The sequence below is a fragment of the Sinohyriopsis cumingii genome, chromosome 13, assembly GCF_028554795.1.
Source record: "Sinohyriopsis cumingii isolate HCF-2022 chromosome 13, ASM2855479v2, whole genome shotgun sequence".
Classification (NCBI taxonomy): Eukaryota; Metazoa; Mollusca; class Bivalvia; order Unionida; family Unionidae; genus Sinohyriopsis; species Sinohyriopsis cumingii.
This window is the reverse complement of record NC_142973.1, coordinates 6,730,424-6,748,492: the sequence shown is the minus strand read 5'-3', so window position 1 is coordinate 6,748,492 and position 18,069 is coordinate 6,730,424. Positions and strand designations below refer to the sequence as shown.

Below are 18,069 nucleotides of genomic sequence, written 5' to 3'. Positions count from 1 at the left end.
CAATGTTGTTTATCCTTGTGTGTTTACAAGTAAGTGTATTGCCTCCATTTTAGTGCAGATCCGACTGACTTGTATTTGTTATGTTTTGTGTTTTGCTGCATAAACACTTTTTGTGTTTGATGCAATAAAATGTTGACTTCAATTTGTCTTTTTCATAAGCCAGATCTAATTCACAACTAATAGCTCCAAAGTTATCTCATTTTCCTTATCTACCTACCTACCTACTTACCTACCTACCTACTTACCCATCTATCTATCTATCTTGTTTTATTTATTTTTCATCTCTTACAGACGGATTTGATTTGCAAATTAGTAATGTTGTGTTGAGTTATTATAAATTAAAGTATTTAAAAGGGCTCTAAATATCAGAGGAAATTTCTAAGGCCAATCTGTTGTTACATTATTCAAGGTATCTTTTTCACAATGATCCAAGAAAAGCAATCTAAAACCAGCCTTGCCTAGTCACAAGTTACTAGAAGTACTATCTACTGATATAAGGAATTTTAAACATAATAACACGAAAACTTTATTTTGGGTACATTTTGACTTGTTTACGTTTTGACTTGTGTAAGGGTACGTTTTGGCTTGGGTATGTTTGGGCTTGACACCGTTTAGGTATGAGTACGTTTTCACCTTTTTTGTTTACCAAGAGAGCAGCAGTAGATATTGTAATGACGCTATGAGAAATTACTTCTGTAAAACTGGTGACGTCGCTGTCGAAATACAACACTGATGTAAGTTTGACTAACATCTGTAATACTATTTTCTGTTTGGGGTAAATATTTTATTTGTAAATAGTCCATTTTCCTTTTGAGTCCTGTTATTTTGTCATTTTAAATGCGGCTGGTGAAAGTGAAAGTAGGCTCGTCGGTAACGAGAACATTAAATTTCCAGTAATGCGATTCTTCACATTGCACTTTCAGAAGCTGGTATTGTCTAGTCTGGCAAAATTCATTTTCCCTATTTTAATAGCTGCTATGTATAGTATATTTTAGACTAATTCAGGCTGATTTTTAGCACAAGGGAGCAGTCATTTCAGTTAGCAGTTTCTTTAAATCATGTACAATTTCCAAAAGTACAATATCCACAGAAATATCATCCACATTACATTAATGTAGCATAGAGGTATGCCAACATTCTCTCCACTGTGCATGTTTTAAATGCAAACAACTTCACCTTATATACGTCACTCTCTCAAAAGTACATAATAACTGGTGAGCACCCCCTTAGTCATTGGAGACCAGCTTGGCTGAAATCGAAACTGCATCTGTAAAACTAGTGACGTCGCTGTCGAAATACAACACTGATGTAAAAAATTTGACTAACATCTGTAATACTATTTTCTGTTTGGGGTAAATATTTTATATGTAAATAGCCTGTTTTCCTTTTGAGTCCTGTTACTTTGACATTTTAAATGCGGCTGGTGAAAGTGAAAGTTGGCTCGTCGGTAATGAGAACATTACATTTACAGTAATGTGATTCTTCACTAAGTTATGTGGCCATCTATATAAAAAAATAAATCCAAAATTGGGAAGAAAAAAAACGTTTGTTAAAATGTGGCATTTCCAAAGAATAAAAGAAAAATTACCTAAGGAAATAACCAGTAGCCACTGTTGTTTGTTTTTGTTTGCAATTCTTGACTGTCAAAATTCTTAAATAAGTGCATGTGTACTTTATTTTTATTTTGTGTTTATTAGAAATATTAGCATGAAATTATTAGTCATCTGACAGTTTGATGTAAATGTTCAATATATATATATATATATATTTTAACATTATACAAACGAAGGACACTTCTCTTTGAAAGGTCTTCAAATCAGTGTATCCGATTTTTCCAGTATGATACCTTAAAACTGATCTGTAAATCATTGACTAGAGACATTTAAAGATAGAAAACTAACACTACATTTGTAAACTGAGTACCCAGAACCAGGGAAATGAAAATTTGTCAATGTGCTTTCGATGCCATTGTCCATACAACAGATGATGTAAAGAGCAGCAATCATACACATTACTTGTTATTCGAACTTGCCAATAAAGATAACAATAGAGGTGTCAAAACAGTATAAGCACTTAAAAGATTGTATATGTACAAATCGATTTAACGGAGTCTGTCACTTTCAAATTGATGGAAAAAAATGACAAGATTTTTTATAATTTATTTGTTTATGACTATAATAAAACAATAAGACTAGTTCATCATTGGTCTGTGGTCTTCCCTTTAACATGTACTCAGATATAATTTGTCTTGGATAATAAAACATCATAGGGCTTCCGAACTCATTTTAAAACGCACATGGTATTTTGTTACAGTGACAGACTTAATAAGAACTAATTAATGATAATTAAGGATTATATTCTGTGGAGGCCTTTGTCCAGTTGTTAATAACACCAGTAGATATTGTAATGATGATATGAGAGCTTATGCATCAATCATTGTATTTTCTAAGGAACAATTCGTTATTAATTTTTGCAAAAACTAAATGGCTATACAGTGTCTTCAATCTTTTTTGCAAACACAAATCTTAGTAAAAATGTTGTCCAGTAATTTAAAGGATTTTTCGAAAAATACAAAGTGATATGTATGAAAAAATATATATTTAGATAATTATTATTTTGATAACTGGATTGTGTACCAAAAATTAAAGGGTATGAAAAAATATGCATGGAATACATGAGGATGACTGCTACTATTCTGCCTATTGAGACTCAGATTTCATTAGATAATTTGAAACTATCAAAGATCATGTATTGCATGATAAAAAATTTAATTTATTATTTATTCACAATAATTTCTTACACTATTATAGAAATTGTGATGGTTCAATGTCCATCTGTGTGGCCATCATGTGGTTAATTTGTCCACCTACAGACATCAGCAAAATATGATATTTCAGAAGAAATACTGGTCACAAAAGATAACACATGTTTTGAATCCTATATTCAGGATTAAATGGGTCAAGGTTAGTCCAAGGAGGAGGAATGAAAAATCTCATTGTCATCAGGTATCTTGAATTTAGTACATGAGTATGAAGATTTTGTGTCTTGAATGAATCCCCTGGAAATTAATGTAAGTGTCTGAGTAGGTGTCATAGTTAATACATCCACAGAGACACAGTTGAAAGATGAGAAAAACATGCAGATCCTCACTTGATAGAGAGGTTACTGTTTACTGGATGTGACCTTCACCTTAGAGTTTTCACTGTCTTTGTGATAACTGTAATCATATTTAAAAAATCCATATTTTTCCTATTAACTTGTACATCTCACACTATATTTTGCAGGTGGAAAATCGACGTTGAAATCATTGGTGTCATTGTGGACAGTGGTGTAGAGGATTTGTAGATAGAAGAGCTAGATAAAATTCAATAACTGCTGATTCAACAACTACAATGGCATCAAATTATCTTAAACATTTATCTCCAGAACAGATATGGGAAGAAGAAATCAAGCCTACAAAGATTTTGGTTGTGAAGGTAAAATTCCCCTTTGATATTTTCTTGTGAAGCATGCAATAAGATATGGACTCCTTTCTACTTTTTACTACTTTTTTCCCAACAAATAATGAAATATTTTGCATATGATTAACTCGCTCCATGTATATCAGTAGTGACCATTTATAGAAAGATATTGGTGAATGAGGACCTTTATTTCAGTCACATGATTCAATGGTGGATTTAGACAGAGATAGACCTGGCATATGTACCCTGTACAATTTCCAGAGGTATTATTGGTCATGGTGGGCCAATTGACCCAGACTGCATTCATGTGGCAGGGCATGATACCCACACCAGCTAGCCTTTAAAATGCACAAAATTGACATACCCAGAGATATAACTGCAACAAAATATTTAGGTCTTGAGATTGTTACAATATATTACAATACTTTACAAAATTTATGTATTTGTACAACATATATCTCGGTACTTTCCCATTGTGACCCCCCACCCAGGTGTTGGAGCCTTATGGGTAAGTCCATGAGGGTGAGGACTTTCCCCTAGTTCACAAATATATCCATATCTATGAATAGTAAACAATAATAGCTGAAAAAGTCACACCATAGCCTTAAATTAAGAAATTTGCCAGGGGCCAATTTACAAAACTGGACACTGCCACCCAAAGTTGATTGGTTTTAAGTGAATGCCTTACTGACTGGTTTACTGAATGGTTTAGACTGACTTACTGGTTGGTTTACTGACTGGTTTACTGACTGACTTACTGGATGGTTTACTGATTGGTTTTAACTGACTCCCTTACTGAATTTAATTTTTTGTTGTTGTCAAAAAGTGATAATTTAAAGCAATATATAAGATTGAAAACAGTGGGAGAGGAAAAACTAACATTGTCATTATTCAGTAGATTGATTGTTATTTAGTTTAACATGATCCAACATCAGTTAGATTTGCCATTTGAGTGTGTTTTGAGATTTTAGCATAGGTTTATCAATTTTTCAATCATATTACTATGATGTCCACAGTGTGTCAGTTTATAGTAATGTCTAGCACTAGGGCATCATGCCACAGACATGTAGCATTATGTCCGACCCAGTCACATTATCCTGACACCAAATCAACCAGTCCTAACACTAACCTCTTAATGCTGAACACCTAGCGAGGCAGCTGTTGCTACCATTTTTATGTCTCTGGTATGACTCAGCCAGGGTTCAAACATGCGATCTCCCACACCTGAGGCAGATGCTCTAACCACTAGGCCACCAGAGTGGTCTGATTTGCCATTGGAATTTTAAACCTTTGACAATAAAATTTGGTATAAAATAAAAGAGCATTCCCATTTCTTTCAGATAGACTCAAGTAAGTAACATACAGCTCTATGATATAGATTTTACTGCTCAAGGCTTTTGTGTTCAGTGTGACATTGTAGTTTAAACTTAGTAAATAGTAATGACTTTTGGGATGAAGTTGAAGCTGTGACATTTTATTATTTTATTATGCATAAACATGCAGTCTTTGATTCCTGTTCACTAACAGACAGGGTGTGTGTGTGTGTGTGTTTAGGATTTTTAACGTAGCTTTTAAAATTTTTAGTCATATCACTACGATGTCATCAGTGTGACAGTTTATTGTAATGTCTAGCACTGGGATATCATCAGCAAGCTGAACAGTCCTAACTCTAACATCCTAATGCTAAGCAACAAGCAAGGAAGCTGCTAGTACCATTTTTATAAGTCTTTGTTACGACTCAGGCTGGGTTTGAACCCATGACCTCCTGCATCCAAGGTGGATGTTCTAACCGCAAGGCCACCAGATGTATGTGTGTATATATATATATATATATATATATATATATATATATATATATATATATATATATATATATATATATATCTTGGCATGGTTCAAGGCTTTCCTCTATCTGATACTGTCCACCATGACATAATAAGAACTAAGGAGTTTTGTTTTCTGAATATGCCAAAGAATTGAATGAAACTATTAAGAACAAACTTGTATATACACACATACATCTATATATATATATGTGTGTGTGTGTGCGTGTCTGTGTGTGTTTTAATTAATTTAGTTTTTAATTAAACATGAAAGTTCTTAACCTTTTATAGGACAAAAACTGCACATATGTCAACACATATGTTACATTAGAAAATGGTGAAAAATCATAGCATATATAACTGCAAGAAAACTGAATGTTTTCATACCAGTTATCAAAAGTGTAAATATCTTTTGATTTTACTTTTTCATAGAATATATCTTTGACCACAACAGAGGAGACTTTACAGAACTACTTGGAGATTGTGACAGGAGAAGACCTTACTTCATTGTATTTTTATCCAGCTGTAACCAGCATTTGCTTAGCTGTTTTCCGGAATGAAGTTGCAGGTGTGTATCTCTTAAGACTAAAAAACTCAGGGGGGCAATAACTCAGGTAGGTACAAAAGTTCATCATATTGTAGGCAATGATTAGCTACATTCATTGCTACTGTTATTTAGATACATTAGTATATTAATAATTGTACAATTGTTAAATTTGTTTATACTTTTTAATTAGTTTAGTATTTTCATTTTATGATTTAAGACCTGGAAGAAATCCAGAAGAAAGCTAAAAAAAGACCACTTGAGGAGGCAATATTACAGTTACTTCCCCTTGGTGGCATGGATGGTCTCCTTCTGTCAAATATATCAGGACCTGTTGGAGATGATGGGCTAACTTTATACTTTGAGAGTGTAAAATGTGGAAGCCAAGGTGCAGATGTAAAGGATTGTAAACAGTTGATGGATTTGAAAATTGCTGTCATAAAGATGAATGCTTCTCGAGAGAGTGAGTGAATCTATCTATCTATCTATCTATCTATCTATCTATCTATCTATCTGTCTGTCTGTCTGTCTGTGTATGTTAAAATTTTTCAGTTTGTATCTGTGAGGTATGTACTTAATTTTAAAGTCTTTGTTGATGGAAAGTTCCCTTGGACAAAGTAACAAAAAGCCAAAGTTTGTCTCAAGTGCTTTGAAATGGACAGTGCTAGATTACCCATCAAGCACACCAAGTACGTGGTTAGGGCACCACCCCAACATGGGTACCAGAAAAAATTCAAATAAATTTGATAATTATATATGATGTTTTTGATCTGCATGTGTGATTATTTTGATTTGGACTGATAGTAGAACTGGTATTTTCCCACCATTTTAGCTTTTAATATTGTTTTTTGTCTTTCACGTTTTGTAGGAGGGGAATGGTGGGGGTGGCACCATAGTATTTTCAGTGCTTAGGGCCCTGGAAGGCTTTAATCCGGCACTGGAAACAGAGTATGGATTCATATGTTTGGGATAAAGTACAACTGTAATAAATTGGGAACATATTTTCAGGAGCACCTTAAGTTGGGAAATTTTGAAATAATTTCATTATCATGGAAGCTTGTTATTATTATTACTAAATGTAGTACATGCATGGCTCTCATAGCAGGATGCTCCAAGGCTCTCAGTCGTTTCTCATTCCCATACGAAATCCTATGGCTGTAACATAGGCATACTACAGGTGTATTCTACACCTAAAATATAGATGCTCTTTGGTTAGTGTAGAATATGAGAAACAAGTGTAATACTAGCATATCTCAGGCGTAATACTAGCATATCTCAGGCATAATACTAGCATATCTCAGGTGTAATACTAGCATATCTCAGGGGTAATACTAGTGTATGCTCGGCATACACAGAGGCAAATTATTTAAATTAGTATGCCTGTATTCAAATACATCAATGTAATAAGGTGTTTTACAAGTGTAAATCATATCAAAGCACAGGTGTGTATTACAGGCGTAAACGATACCAAAGTTCCCGTGTATGTTAAAGACATAACTGACATGTATCAACCATACCAGTGTAAAGGTGTATGTTACAGGTGTAAATCATTCCAAAGTATAGGCATATATTACAGACATAAAGCTAACTCAAATAACAGGTGTAAAACATTGGCATAAATCAAAACCTAAGTACAGGCGTATTTTGGACGTTTGAAACACAACCATATTATGCAAGAGGAATATTATTTGAGAAATGTACATGCAGCTAATTTACTTATGAAGCAATGAACTCAGACATAATAGATGGACAATGTAATTGATTGTAATGACCTTTTAACACAAATACAACTGTTGCAGAATCATTCATAGCAATATAGCCATGTTAAAGCTGCCTTTGTCTGTTGAACAAAGTTATATTTTATTGTGATTCTGCACTCGTCAAGTTTTGTCTACATTTCCTTCTCGAATAGCTTACCGATTCAGTCAAAGCATCATTCAGTTCAGTCATTGATGGGTTTGGTAGTCTACATTTACTACACCATGGATTCACATATTCTGAAATAAAGATATATATGGTAAGAAAAGGAGTTTGATTCATTTAATGAAGAAAGTAGAAATATTAATTTTACTGTATGTATTTGATTTCAATTTGTAGGATATACATTATGAAAATTCATGGTTTCTTTTGTTTTTTAATGGCAGACGTTATTTGATATATTATGTCAAGGAAATGGGAACTAAGTACCTTTCTTAAGGATACACCAAGGCAGCTGACCTAGTTGGGTACTGAACCCATGACTCCTGGATTACAAGGATGGCACAACTACCAAACTACAGTGGCCCATGTTTCAAAACTAAGTCATATTTTAGTACTAGTATATCAGTTCTAACAAATTTTGAATTAAAAAAAGTTTTGGGGTTTGGTGGTTTCACAGCACAACATGTTTAATGCTTATATTGTGCTGAAGGAAAAAGAAAATGCATTGGCCAAGGACATATACTGTGTAACGGAGTAGAAACTAGTGGGTTTTGGATTAAATGAATAATGCAAACACAATGTGATGGACGATAGAAATTTTTAAAATGAATTAATAAAAACTATATTATAAATACAATGATTTTCTCACGCTTTCAACATATGATTGATCCAGTCACTATACACAAACATTCACAAATTGAAAAACAAAAATATGATTCATGTAATCGTACGTATGGAAAGTGAGGTTCAAATAACCTCAACGACTGCAAATAAGTTTCAAATAATATTATGTAGTGTAAGAGAGATTCACATAATCTCACGTATGGAATACGATTAAGATTGAAATAATCTCAAGGAATTCAAGTATGTTTCAAATAATATTATGCGCTGTAAGTAAGAGTCACATAATCTCCTAATTTTATTATGCAATGTAAGTGAGATTTCACATAATCTCCTATAATAAAAATAAGATTCAAAATAATCTCATGTAATTGAAAATGTACTCAATTGAAACATCAGTTGGAACAAATATATGACTCTTGACACTTGTACAGTCATATGATTCATAAACTGATGAACCACACAGTTTCACAGAGTCCAGTGGGTTGGCCCACACTTTTATTGGCCGCTCATTACACATTCACGGATCCACCACATGTACAGACATATGTATACACATATATACAGACAGCATACAGCGTCCTTGTATTGGCTATGTCTACATTTGTGGCTCCACCACGTGTGCAGACACACGTATACACATACGTATAGACAGCATGCAGCCCTACACAGCTACAGTCAGCCCTAAGCAATTACCATCAGCCCTAAACTTCTTCAGTTAGCTTTAAACAGCCCAGAACATCTTCAGTCAGCTCTAAACAGCCCTGAACAGCTACAATAAAACCAAACTGGTCATAATAATGGTTCTGAAAAATCTTTAGAATTATGCTAATAAATTAAACTTTAATAGCAACTTGTAATTCAAAGTTCACAATGTTTCAAATCTGCGTAGTAGTAAATGCATCATTACACGATATGATATTAAAACCTGAATAAACTTCACATATCAAATAAAATATGAATTTAATACTTACCCCTATGGCTGGAGAACACAATAGAGAAAGTTCACTCCTTGACAAGATCCAAAATGACCAGTGTCGGTTAGAAATGGAATCTACCTTAAATCCATAGGAGAATGAGTAATAGTCAGGGTAAAATATCCATGTATACTGTACTATTAGTGTCTCTTGCTGTAAGTAATTTTCGACAAGATACATGCTAGTACAGTCACTTACCTGGAAAAACAATTATTCACCCTAGGTAATGTTGTACGCATGTACAACGAAAAATGGTCAAATCGTTCTAAGGTGAAATCAAGTTATTTCTTGCCTTATTCTGTGACATACTGTAGGTGATCCATTGATGTGAATCAAACTCCCACCCTCTGATGTCACAGGTCCAACACCTTAACCAATAAGCCACTGTGGTTCAAAAAGAAGGAAAATAATCAGTTAAATCAATTATTATTAACATATGTAGAGAAAGCATATATTATTGAAATAACAGTTTCATGCATTAATTATATTTGCTGCCAAATATCATTCACAGAATACCAATGGTATCGACTTTCTCATGAGGGCATATCATGAACAGATTGTTTTCTTGGCATAGTTCAAGGCTTTCCTCTATCTGATAGTGTCCACCATGACATAATAAGAACTAAGGAGTTTTGTTTTCTGAATATGCCAAAGAACAAACTTTTATGAATAACTGATCAAACTTTAAAAGTATGTTGTATTGTTTTGCAAACATGGGAGCGGATGAGAACATGACCCACTCACTCTGTGGGCTTCCCTTTGATCTTAGGACTAAGCTTTAACACATAGGTGTGATAACTGCAAGCCTTTGTTTAGATGGTGCAATCTATCGCCACTGCTGATTCAAGATTTCGGTCTCTGGCGGGTCATGTAACCTTGTGTAAGACTTTAACACTAGCTTGCGGCAATCTTTAGACAGCACACAAATGGCAACGGTAATACTCCCAAGACAGGTAGATTATAGCTTATACATGACTTTATAGCTGGGACAAACATGACAATATAATATGGTTAATGTATGTATCAAGTCCTAACTTTGAATACTTACCAAATATTAGATTGTTGGCATGCCTTTGGATTTGGTTGTTGGGATGGTAGAACAAAACTGATCTGGATATTCAAACATTTAATAGTTTAAATACATTTCAGCATTCAGTTGTCTTTGTGAATCATTGTTAAAAAGATTGATGAATATACACAAAGACACTAGCTGTGCAAGAGACTGCCATTTATTTGAGACTTCTCAGTTGACTGGAATAAAACAAAGTTCTGAAACAAACCTCATGTTTTCTGTGAATTTAGTCCTATTTATGCTTCATCTGCAGCACGCAGATTTTCAAAGTTCAAAAGTACATATCACCTACCACGATGCAGGTTTCTATGTTCCAAAAGACCCCTTAACAGGTTAATTCCAGTTTGGTAAGTTCTAAAATACACTGTAACTGGTTAATTCCAGTTTGCTAAATTTCAAAATATGCCTTAACTAATCAATTCCAGTTTGTTCACCATAACTAGTTAATTCCAGTTGTCTAAGTTCCAAAATATGCCTTAACTAGTTTTAACTCCAGTTGCTATGTTTCAAAATGCTCCTTTTCTTGCCAGAAGACCAGCATTGGAATACGCCTGTAATTTTCAAATGTGTTAGACTAAAGATGTACACATTTCCTTTATGTATTACGCTGCTTGGTCTTGTACACCTGTTAAATTTGCTTTGCGCCTTTAAACTGGGTGTATTATGCCTCTGATATTGCTCCTGTTACAGGTGTAATACACCCATACTTTTTGTACGGGTTTTTCCAAGACTAGTCTTAGCAATCTTTTCATGCATAAATGTCACTGAAATTCTGCTTAATTTATCTCCATCGAATGGTTATTTAATTGTCAAATGTGTTTCATCTGAATCAGTTGATATTAACCCTGACTGGTGAAATTCGTTAACAGAAAAGTGTGTTAGGCTAGAATGAATGAACAAAATAGTCATATTGTTTCATACCTAAATTAACTTAAAAATTCACTAAGTTAAAATTTGTTGTGAACGAGCTACCTTCTTTGTAAAAAGCCTCTTAGTGCTTGAATAGAATGTAATTTTGTTACATCGTCAATACAATAGCACAAAGGGAGCAATTATTGCTTTTCTGTCTGTATGTCTGCATGTCCATAAATTTGTGCATCCATTGCAATTTCATTTTTGTATACTATTCCAAAAACTTCTAAATTTAGAAACAGAAATTTTACATAGATGATAATCATAAACAAATGACTGTTTAGATTTTTCCAATATTTTAAGTCTTTTTTAATTTTTTGGGACTTCTTTGACAAAAATCTTGTAGCAGGTTTAAGCAAAAATCATCTGAGGTAGACATATGAATTTTGATATACATTTTTGTAGATGACCTGCTTAGATTTTCATGGCATTAGAGCAAATCTTCAAATGGATTAAATTAAGAAATTTTTGACCCGTAATATATTGTTTCTTTTGCATAAAGGTTTTCGAAACATAATTATGGTTATTTTTGCAGAGTTGTAGCTTTATAGTTTTAATTGGCAATTTGTCAGATGAAAGTTTGTATTGACTTTACCTTTTCAAACACTAATTTTGTGTACACACACAATTCATAGAAATCATAATTATTTTTTATACTTTAATGTTGTATATAGCTAATCTTTTCTGAATTGAAAAATCTCAATTTTGTTCTTGAGGTAAACATTCTATACAAAGTAACATAAAGTCAAGTATTTTATGTTCTATTTTATATTGTTAATTCCATTCTGAGAGATGAAAATTACAAACATGTATTTTGTACCTTTTTTCCATGTAGTTTTCACGAAGATCGTTAGTAAGATGGATCATCAGACTGCTGGTGTTACATTTGCAGTAGAGCCCTATTTCTCCACCTTTCATGATCCAGTTTTTGATGCCATACAAGAAAGAAACATAGGAGCTGTCAGGTCTAACATGGCCAACAAGCCCACAGGAATCACCACCCCAAAACCAGCAGTACCCTCATCTGCCATGCCACTTAATACTGGATTTTCTGTAACTCTTAGTCCAGATTTAAAACCAACTGGCCTGCAGAATAATTCAGCAGGTGGTATTGGAGGATCACAGAGAAAGAGAATTCAAGATAGAATCTCTTCACCACAGTCTGGCAGCAGATCAGAAAATTATATGAAATTTTCAAATAACCCAGATGATGAGATTATGACAGACTCTTCAGCATCGCTCAAGTCATCGGAGAAATTACAGTTTGCTTTATCAAGCTCTGACAGTAATGACTACAGTATGAGGACACAGACTTTGCCAGATTCTAATATATTTCCAGTTCCAGATATCAGGCAACCACAGGCTTACAACAACAATCATCAGAAATCTAAGTCATTTGGAGGTCTACAAATAGTCCCTAACAGTCTTTCCCCTTTTTCGGCCTTTACTGATGGTTCAAAAACCAGTGGTCCCCACCCTGGATATTCTTCTGTCCCAGGTGTACAGCCTTCTGAAAAGACAAAGAAAAAACACAAAAAGGTTGAAAAATGTCAAAGGTCAAGATCATCTACAAAAACGTCTCAGTTATCTGTAGTTCCTCCTATGAGACAAGGTCAAGGTGACCTGCAGGGTCATAGTAAAATGGATGCAGAGTATGAGTCTGAAACTGTGTCCATGGCCTTGGAAAATATTATGCTTTTGATAATAGATAGTTTTCAGAAGAAATGTACATTTTGCAAGGTTACATTTGATACTAGGCAGGAAGTGGTAAGATTAAGTGGACAGAAATCTGATGTTCACAAAGCCAAGCTGATGATGGACATGACCCTTGAAAAAAAGCGTGAAGAGACTTCCTCATCAGATGTAACAGAGTTACATCAGAAACTACTAGTTTTGCAGAAAACTAAAGATGCGATGAGAGATATTTTAAAATCCAAACGAATCTATGCATTTGTTCTAATCAAAGAAGACAAGCATCTACATTCATATGCTTTGAATTACCATCAAGCAAAGAATGGTCTTGACCTAATTGAGCAAAGTTTGGTTCAGTCCACTGTTAGTTTGAGGGAGGGTCAGCATAAGCTACTAACTGGAAGTGAGTGGACCAATCTAGTACAGGGTATAGAGCAAGGAAACATAATCAAGATTCAGCAAGACACAAGGAAAGTGGAAATTGGTGGTCTTCACCAAGTTGCAGTTGAACAAGCTCAGAATGAAATCATTACATTTTTGAAGGACAAGAAACCATCAAACACTTTCAAGCAGGTAATGGATGGTGCCCTAGCACGATGCTTCAAGACAGAATTGGCAGATGGTGCAAGAGACAAAGTGAAGTAAGAACTTCTCTCCTTCAAGGTCCATTTTGTTAGATATCTTATATATTTCATGTACTTCTTTCTTGCAACTTTTTATCAAGCGGTGAGGAGTACATGTTACAGTAAACTTATAGTGTTAATAATTAAAATAATTAAAATCAAAGTGAAAGAATACTCTGTGCTTATTGGAAGATAAATATATATTGTTCAAATAATTTATTATGTAATGAAAACAGCTGTTGAGAAAGTGACATGTATCAGGTAATATTGTGGCCAGTCAACTTTTTCTATATCAAAGAAGACAGTTTAGGCTTGCAAGTTGGTATTGCCACCTATACTTGCTTAAAAGTCAAGTCAAACTGCAAATAACAAAGATACTAATCTGCCATGGCATAATTTGTCTGCCAATAAGGGTCCACATTGTTCGTTCTACTGATTACCCCTAACAAACTGCAAAGAACCAAATATGATGGTGCATTATGCTATGGCAGATCTGGGTCTGTGCAGTTTGCAGTTGGACTAATTTTGCAAGCAAGTATTAAAGGTTGATTGGTTTTTCCTTGGTTTACCACCTGTTTCTTTCGTTCCAGCCAGACTGAAATATCAAAATTAATTGTTCAGGAAATGCCATTTTGAAGATATTTGGTAATTAATTTATATTATTAAGTGATGGATGTTTTAAGAATATTAAACATTGCAGTCTACTGTCACAGTGTGCAAATGAGTGCTGGAGCTTAAATCTTTGTTTTCAAGGTTCTTACCTCTTGCTGTGATCACTGTTTGCATGAGTCAGCAAACTGTGTATGAGCAGTGCAAGGAACAGTTTACATTACTGACATATTATGGATTTGCAGGAACTCAGGCGGTAGCTTGAAAATGCAGGTGTTGCCTCATCAGAGTGGCTCAGATAGGTTCCAGATTGAGGTGGAGGTCCATGGTTCTGATTCAGCAGTTGAGGCTTTTATAACAGCTGTAAAAAGTATCTGGCATGAGAGATTGGACTTGTACACTCTGTGTAGCTCAGGTAAAGGGAGGTGATAAAGATATAAGTGGTGTGATGAGGTATAAAAGATGTAAGTTGTGTGATGATGTGTAAATGGTGTGATGATGTGTAAATGGTGTGATGATGTGTAAATGGTGTGATGATGTGTAAATGGTGTGATGATGTGTAAATGGTGTGATGATGTGTAAGTGGTGTGATGATGTGTAAATGGTGTGATGAGGTATAAAAGATGTAAGTGGTGTGATAACGTTCAGTTATGACACTTAAATGATTGTCACATTTTAGTCTTCCACCATCATAACATCATGGACTGAGCCTTATATATTTGTCATGAATATTGGGGCTGAGGGTGGAGTGGACCAACTATATGATAAAGATATTTACAATAAGTATTGTAGCCAAACTTTTTAAAGGAGGAAGGAGATTATCACCAAGCTTAGGATTATCATCTGATAACACACTTTGGTAAGTTATAGATAGAAAAACATCCGGCCAGATTAGGAATCAAACTTCCTTAAATCCAGATTTGTGCTCTGTGCCAGGTATTGCTCCAAATTCTACGCAGGTCTTCTACAAAGTCAAGCCATCTAAGTCAGTTGAGGAATCATCTTTATTTTTGGTTCTTTATCACAATAATGAAACAGGTTGCTGTGTTAAAATGTTTTGAAGATATGTACAACAGCTATTTAAATATCTCTGCTGTTGTAGAATTGGTGTTTGCTGTGTATTTTAATTAGTATCAGCAGTTACCATGAAGTTTAAGTAGTATCAGTATTTACCATGAAGTTTAATTAGTATCAGTACTTACCATGAAGTTTAAGTAGTATCAGTATTTACCACAAAGTGTAAGTAGTATCAGTATTTACCATGAAGTTTACGTAGTATCAGTATTTACCACAAAGTGTAAGTAGTATCAGTATTTACCATGAAGTTTACGTAGTATCGGTATTTACCACGAAGTTTACGTAGTATCAGTATTTACCATGAAGTTTATGTAGTATCAGTATTTACCACAAAGTTTAAGTAGTATCAGTATTTACCATGAAGTTTAAGTAGTATCAGTATTTACCACAAAGTGTAAGTAGTATCAGTACTTACCATGAAGTTTACATAGTATCAGTATTTACCACAAAGTGTAAGTAGTATCAGTATTTACCATGAAGTTTACGTAGTATCAGTATTTACCACAAAGTGTAAGTAGTATCAGTATTTACCATGAAGTTTACGTAGTATCGGTATTTACCACGAAGTTTATGTAGTATCAGTATTTACCATGAAGTTTATGTAGTATCAGTATTTACCACAAAGTTTAAGTAGTATCATCATTTACCATGAAGTGTAAGTAGTATCAGTATTTACCACAAAGTGTAAGTAGTATCAGTATTTACCATGAAGTTTAAGTAGTATCATCATTTACCATGAAGTTTAAGTAGTGACAGTATTTACCACGAAGTGTAAGTAGTATCAGTATTTACCATGAAGTTTAAGTAGTATCAGTATTTACCATGAAGTTTAAGTAGTGTCAGTATTTACCATGAAGTGTAAGTAGCATCATCATTTACCATGAAGTTTAAGTAGTATCAGTATTTACCATGAAGTTTAAGTAGTATCAGTATTTACCATGAAGTTTAAGTAGTGTCAGTATTTACCATGAAGTGTAAGTAGCATCATCATTTACCATGAAGTTTAAGTAGTGTCAGTATTTACCATGAAGTTTAAGTAGTGTCAGTATTTACCATGAAGTGTAAGTAGTGTCAGTATTTACCATGAAGTGTAAGTAGTATCATCATTTACCATGAAGTTTAAGTAGTATCAATATTTACCACAAAGTGTAAGTAGTATCAATATTTACCATGAAGTTTAAGTAGTATCAGTATTTACCATGAAGTTCACGTAGTATCGGTATTTACCACGAAGTGTAAGTAGTATCATCATTTACCATGAAGTTTAAGTAGTATCAGTATTTACAACGAAGTGTAAGTAGTATCAGTATTTACCATGAAGTTTAAGTAGTATCAGTATTTACCTTGAAGTTTAAGTAGTATCAGTATTTACCATGAAGTTTAAGTAGTGTCAGTATTTACCATGAAGTGTAAGTAGTATCATCATTTACCATGAAGTTTAAGTAGTATCAATATTTACCACGAAGTGTAAGTAGTATCAATATTTACCATGAAGTTTAAGTAGTATCAGTATTTGCCATGAAGTTCACGTAGTATCGGTATTTACCACGAAGTGTAAGTAGTATCATCATTTACCATGAAGTGTAAGTAGCATCAGTATTTACCATGAAGTGTAAGTAGTATCAGTATTTACCTTGAAGTTTAAGTAGTATCATCATTTACCATGAAGTTTAAGCGGTTTAAGTAGTATCATCATTTACCATGAAGTTTAAGCGGTATCAGTATTTACCACGAAGTGTAAGTAGTATCAATATTTATCATGAAGTGTAAGTAGTATCATCATTTACCATGAAGTGTAAGTAGTATCAGTATTTATCACGAAGTTTAAGTAGTATCATCATTTGCCACGAAGTTTAAGTAGTATCAGTATTTACCATGAAGTGTAAGTAGTATCAGTATTTACCATGAAGTTTAAGTAGTATCATCATTTACCACGAAGTGTAAGTAGCATCAGTATTTACCATGAAGTTTACATAGTATCAGTATTTGCCATGAAGTGTAAGTAGTATCAGTATTTACCATGAAGTTTAAGTAGTATCATCATTTACCATGAAGTTTAAGCGGTTTAAGTAGTATCATCATTTACCATGAAGTTTAAGTGGTATCAGTATTTACCATGAAGTGTAAGTAGTATCAGTATTTACCATGAAGTTTAAGTAGTATCAGTATTTACCACAAAGTGTAAGTAGTATCAGTATTTACCATGAAGTTTAAGTAGTATTAGTATTTGCCATGAAGTGTAAGTAGTATCAGTATTTACCATGAAGTTTAAGTAGTATCAGTATTTACCATGAAGTTTAAGTAGTATCATCATTTACCATGAAGTTTAAGCGGTTTAAGTAGTATCATCATTTACCATGAAGTTTAAGTGGTATCAGTATTTACCATGAAGTTTAAGTAGTGTCAGTATTTATCATGCAGTGTAAGTAGTATCAATATTTACCTTGAAGTTCACGTAGTATCGGTTTTTACCACGAAGTGTAAGTAGTATCATCATTTACCATGAAGTGTAAGTAGTATCAGTATTTGCCATGAAGTTTAAGTAGTATCATTATTTACCATGAAGTTTAAGTAGTATCAGTATTTACCACAAAGTGTAAGTAGTATCGGTATTTACCATGAAGTTTAAGTAGTATTAGTATTTGCCATGAAGTGTAAGTAGTATCAGTATTTACCATGAAGTTTAAGTAGTATTATCATTTACCATGAAGTTTAAGCGGTTTAAGTAGTATCATCAT

The 18,069-nt window shown here is 33.7% G+C and overlaps 1 protein-coding gene across 3 annotated transcripts in view; it reads left to right on the top strand.

The window, feature by feature from the left end:
• The first annotated feature begins 621 nt into the window (after positions 1-621).
• Positions 622-18,069, top strand: part of LOC149784901 (uncharacterized) — a 141,406-nt gene continuing 123,958 nt past the window's right edge. For 2 of the 3 annotated variants that reach the window (XM_089978492.1, XM_089978491.1), the window contains exons 1-6: positions 628-734; positions 3,285-3,476; positions 5,717-5,852; positions 6,049-6,291; positions 12,166-13,663; positions 14,500-14,669. In XM_089978492.1, coding sequence (XP_089834618.1) covers positions 3,393-3,476; positions 5,717-5,852; positions 6,049-6,291; positions 12,166-13,663; positions 14,500-14,669 — 2,131 coding nt within the window. In that variant the 5' untranslated portion in view covers positions 628-734; positions 3,285-3,392. Of the gene's footprint in view, positions 735-3,284; positions 3,477-5,716; positions 5,853-6,048; positions 6,292-12,165; positions 13,664-14,499; positions 14,670-18,069 lie in introns of all 3 variants that reach the window. The other variant, XM_089978493.1, reaches the window with a different exon arrangement.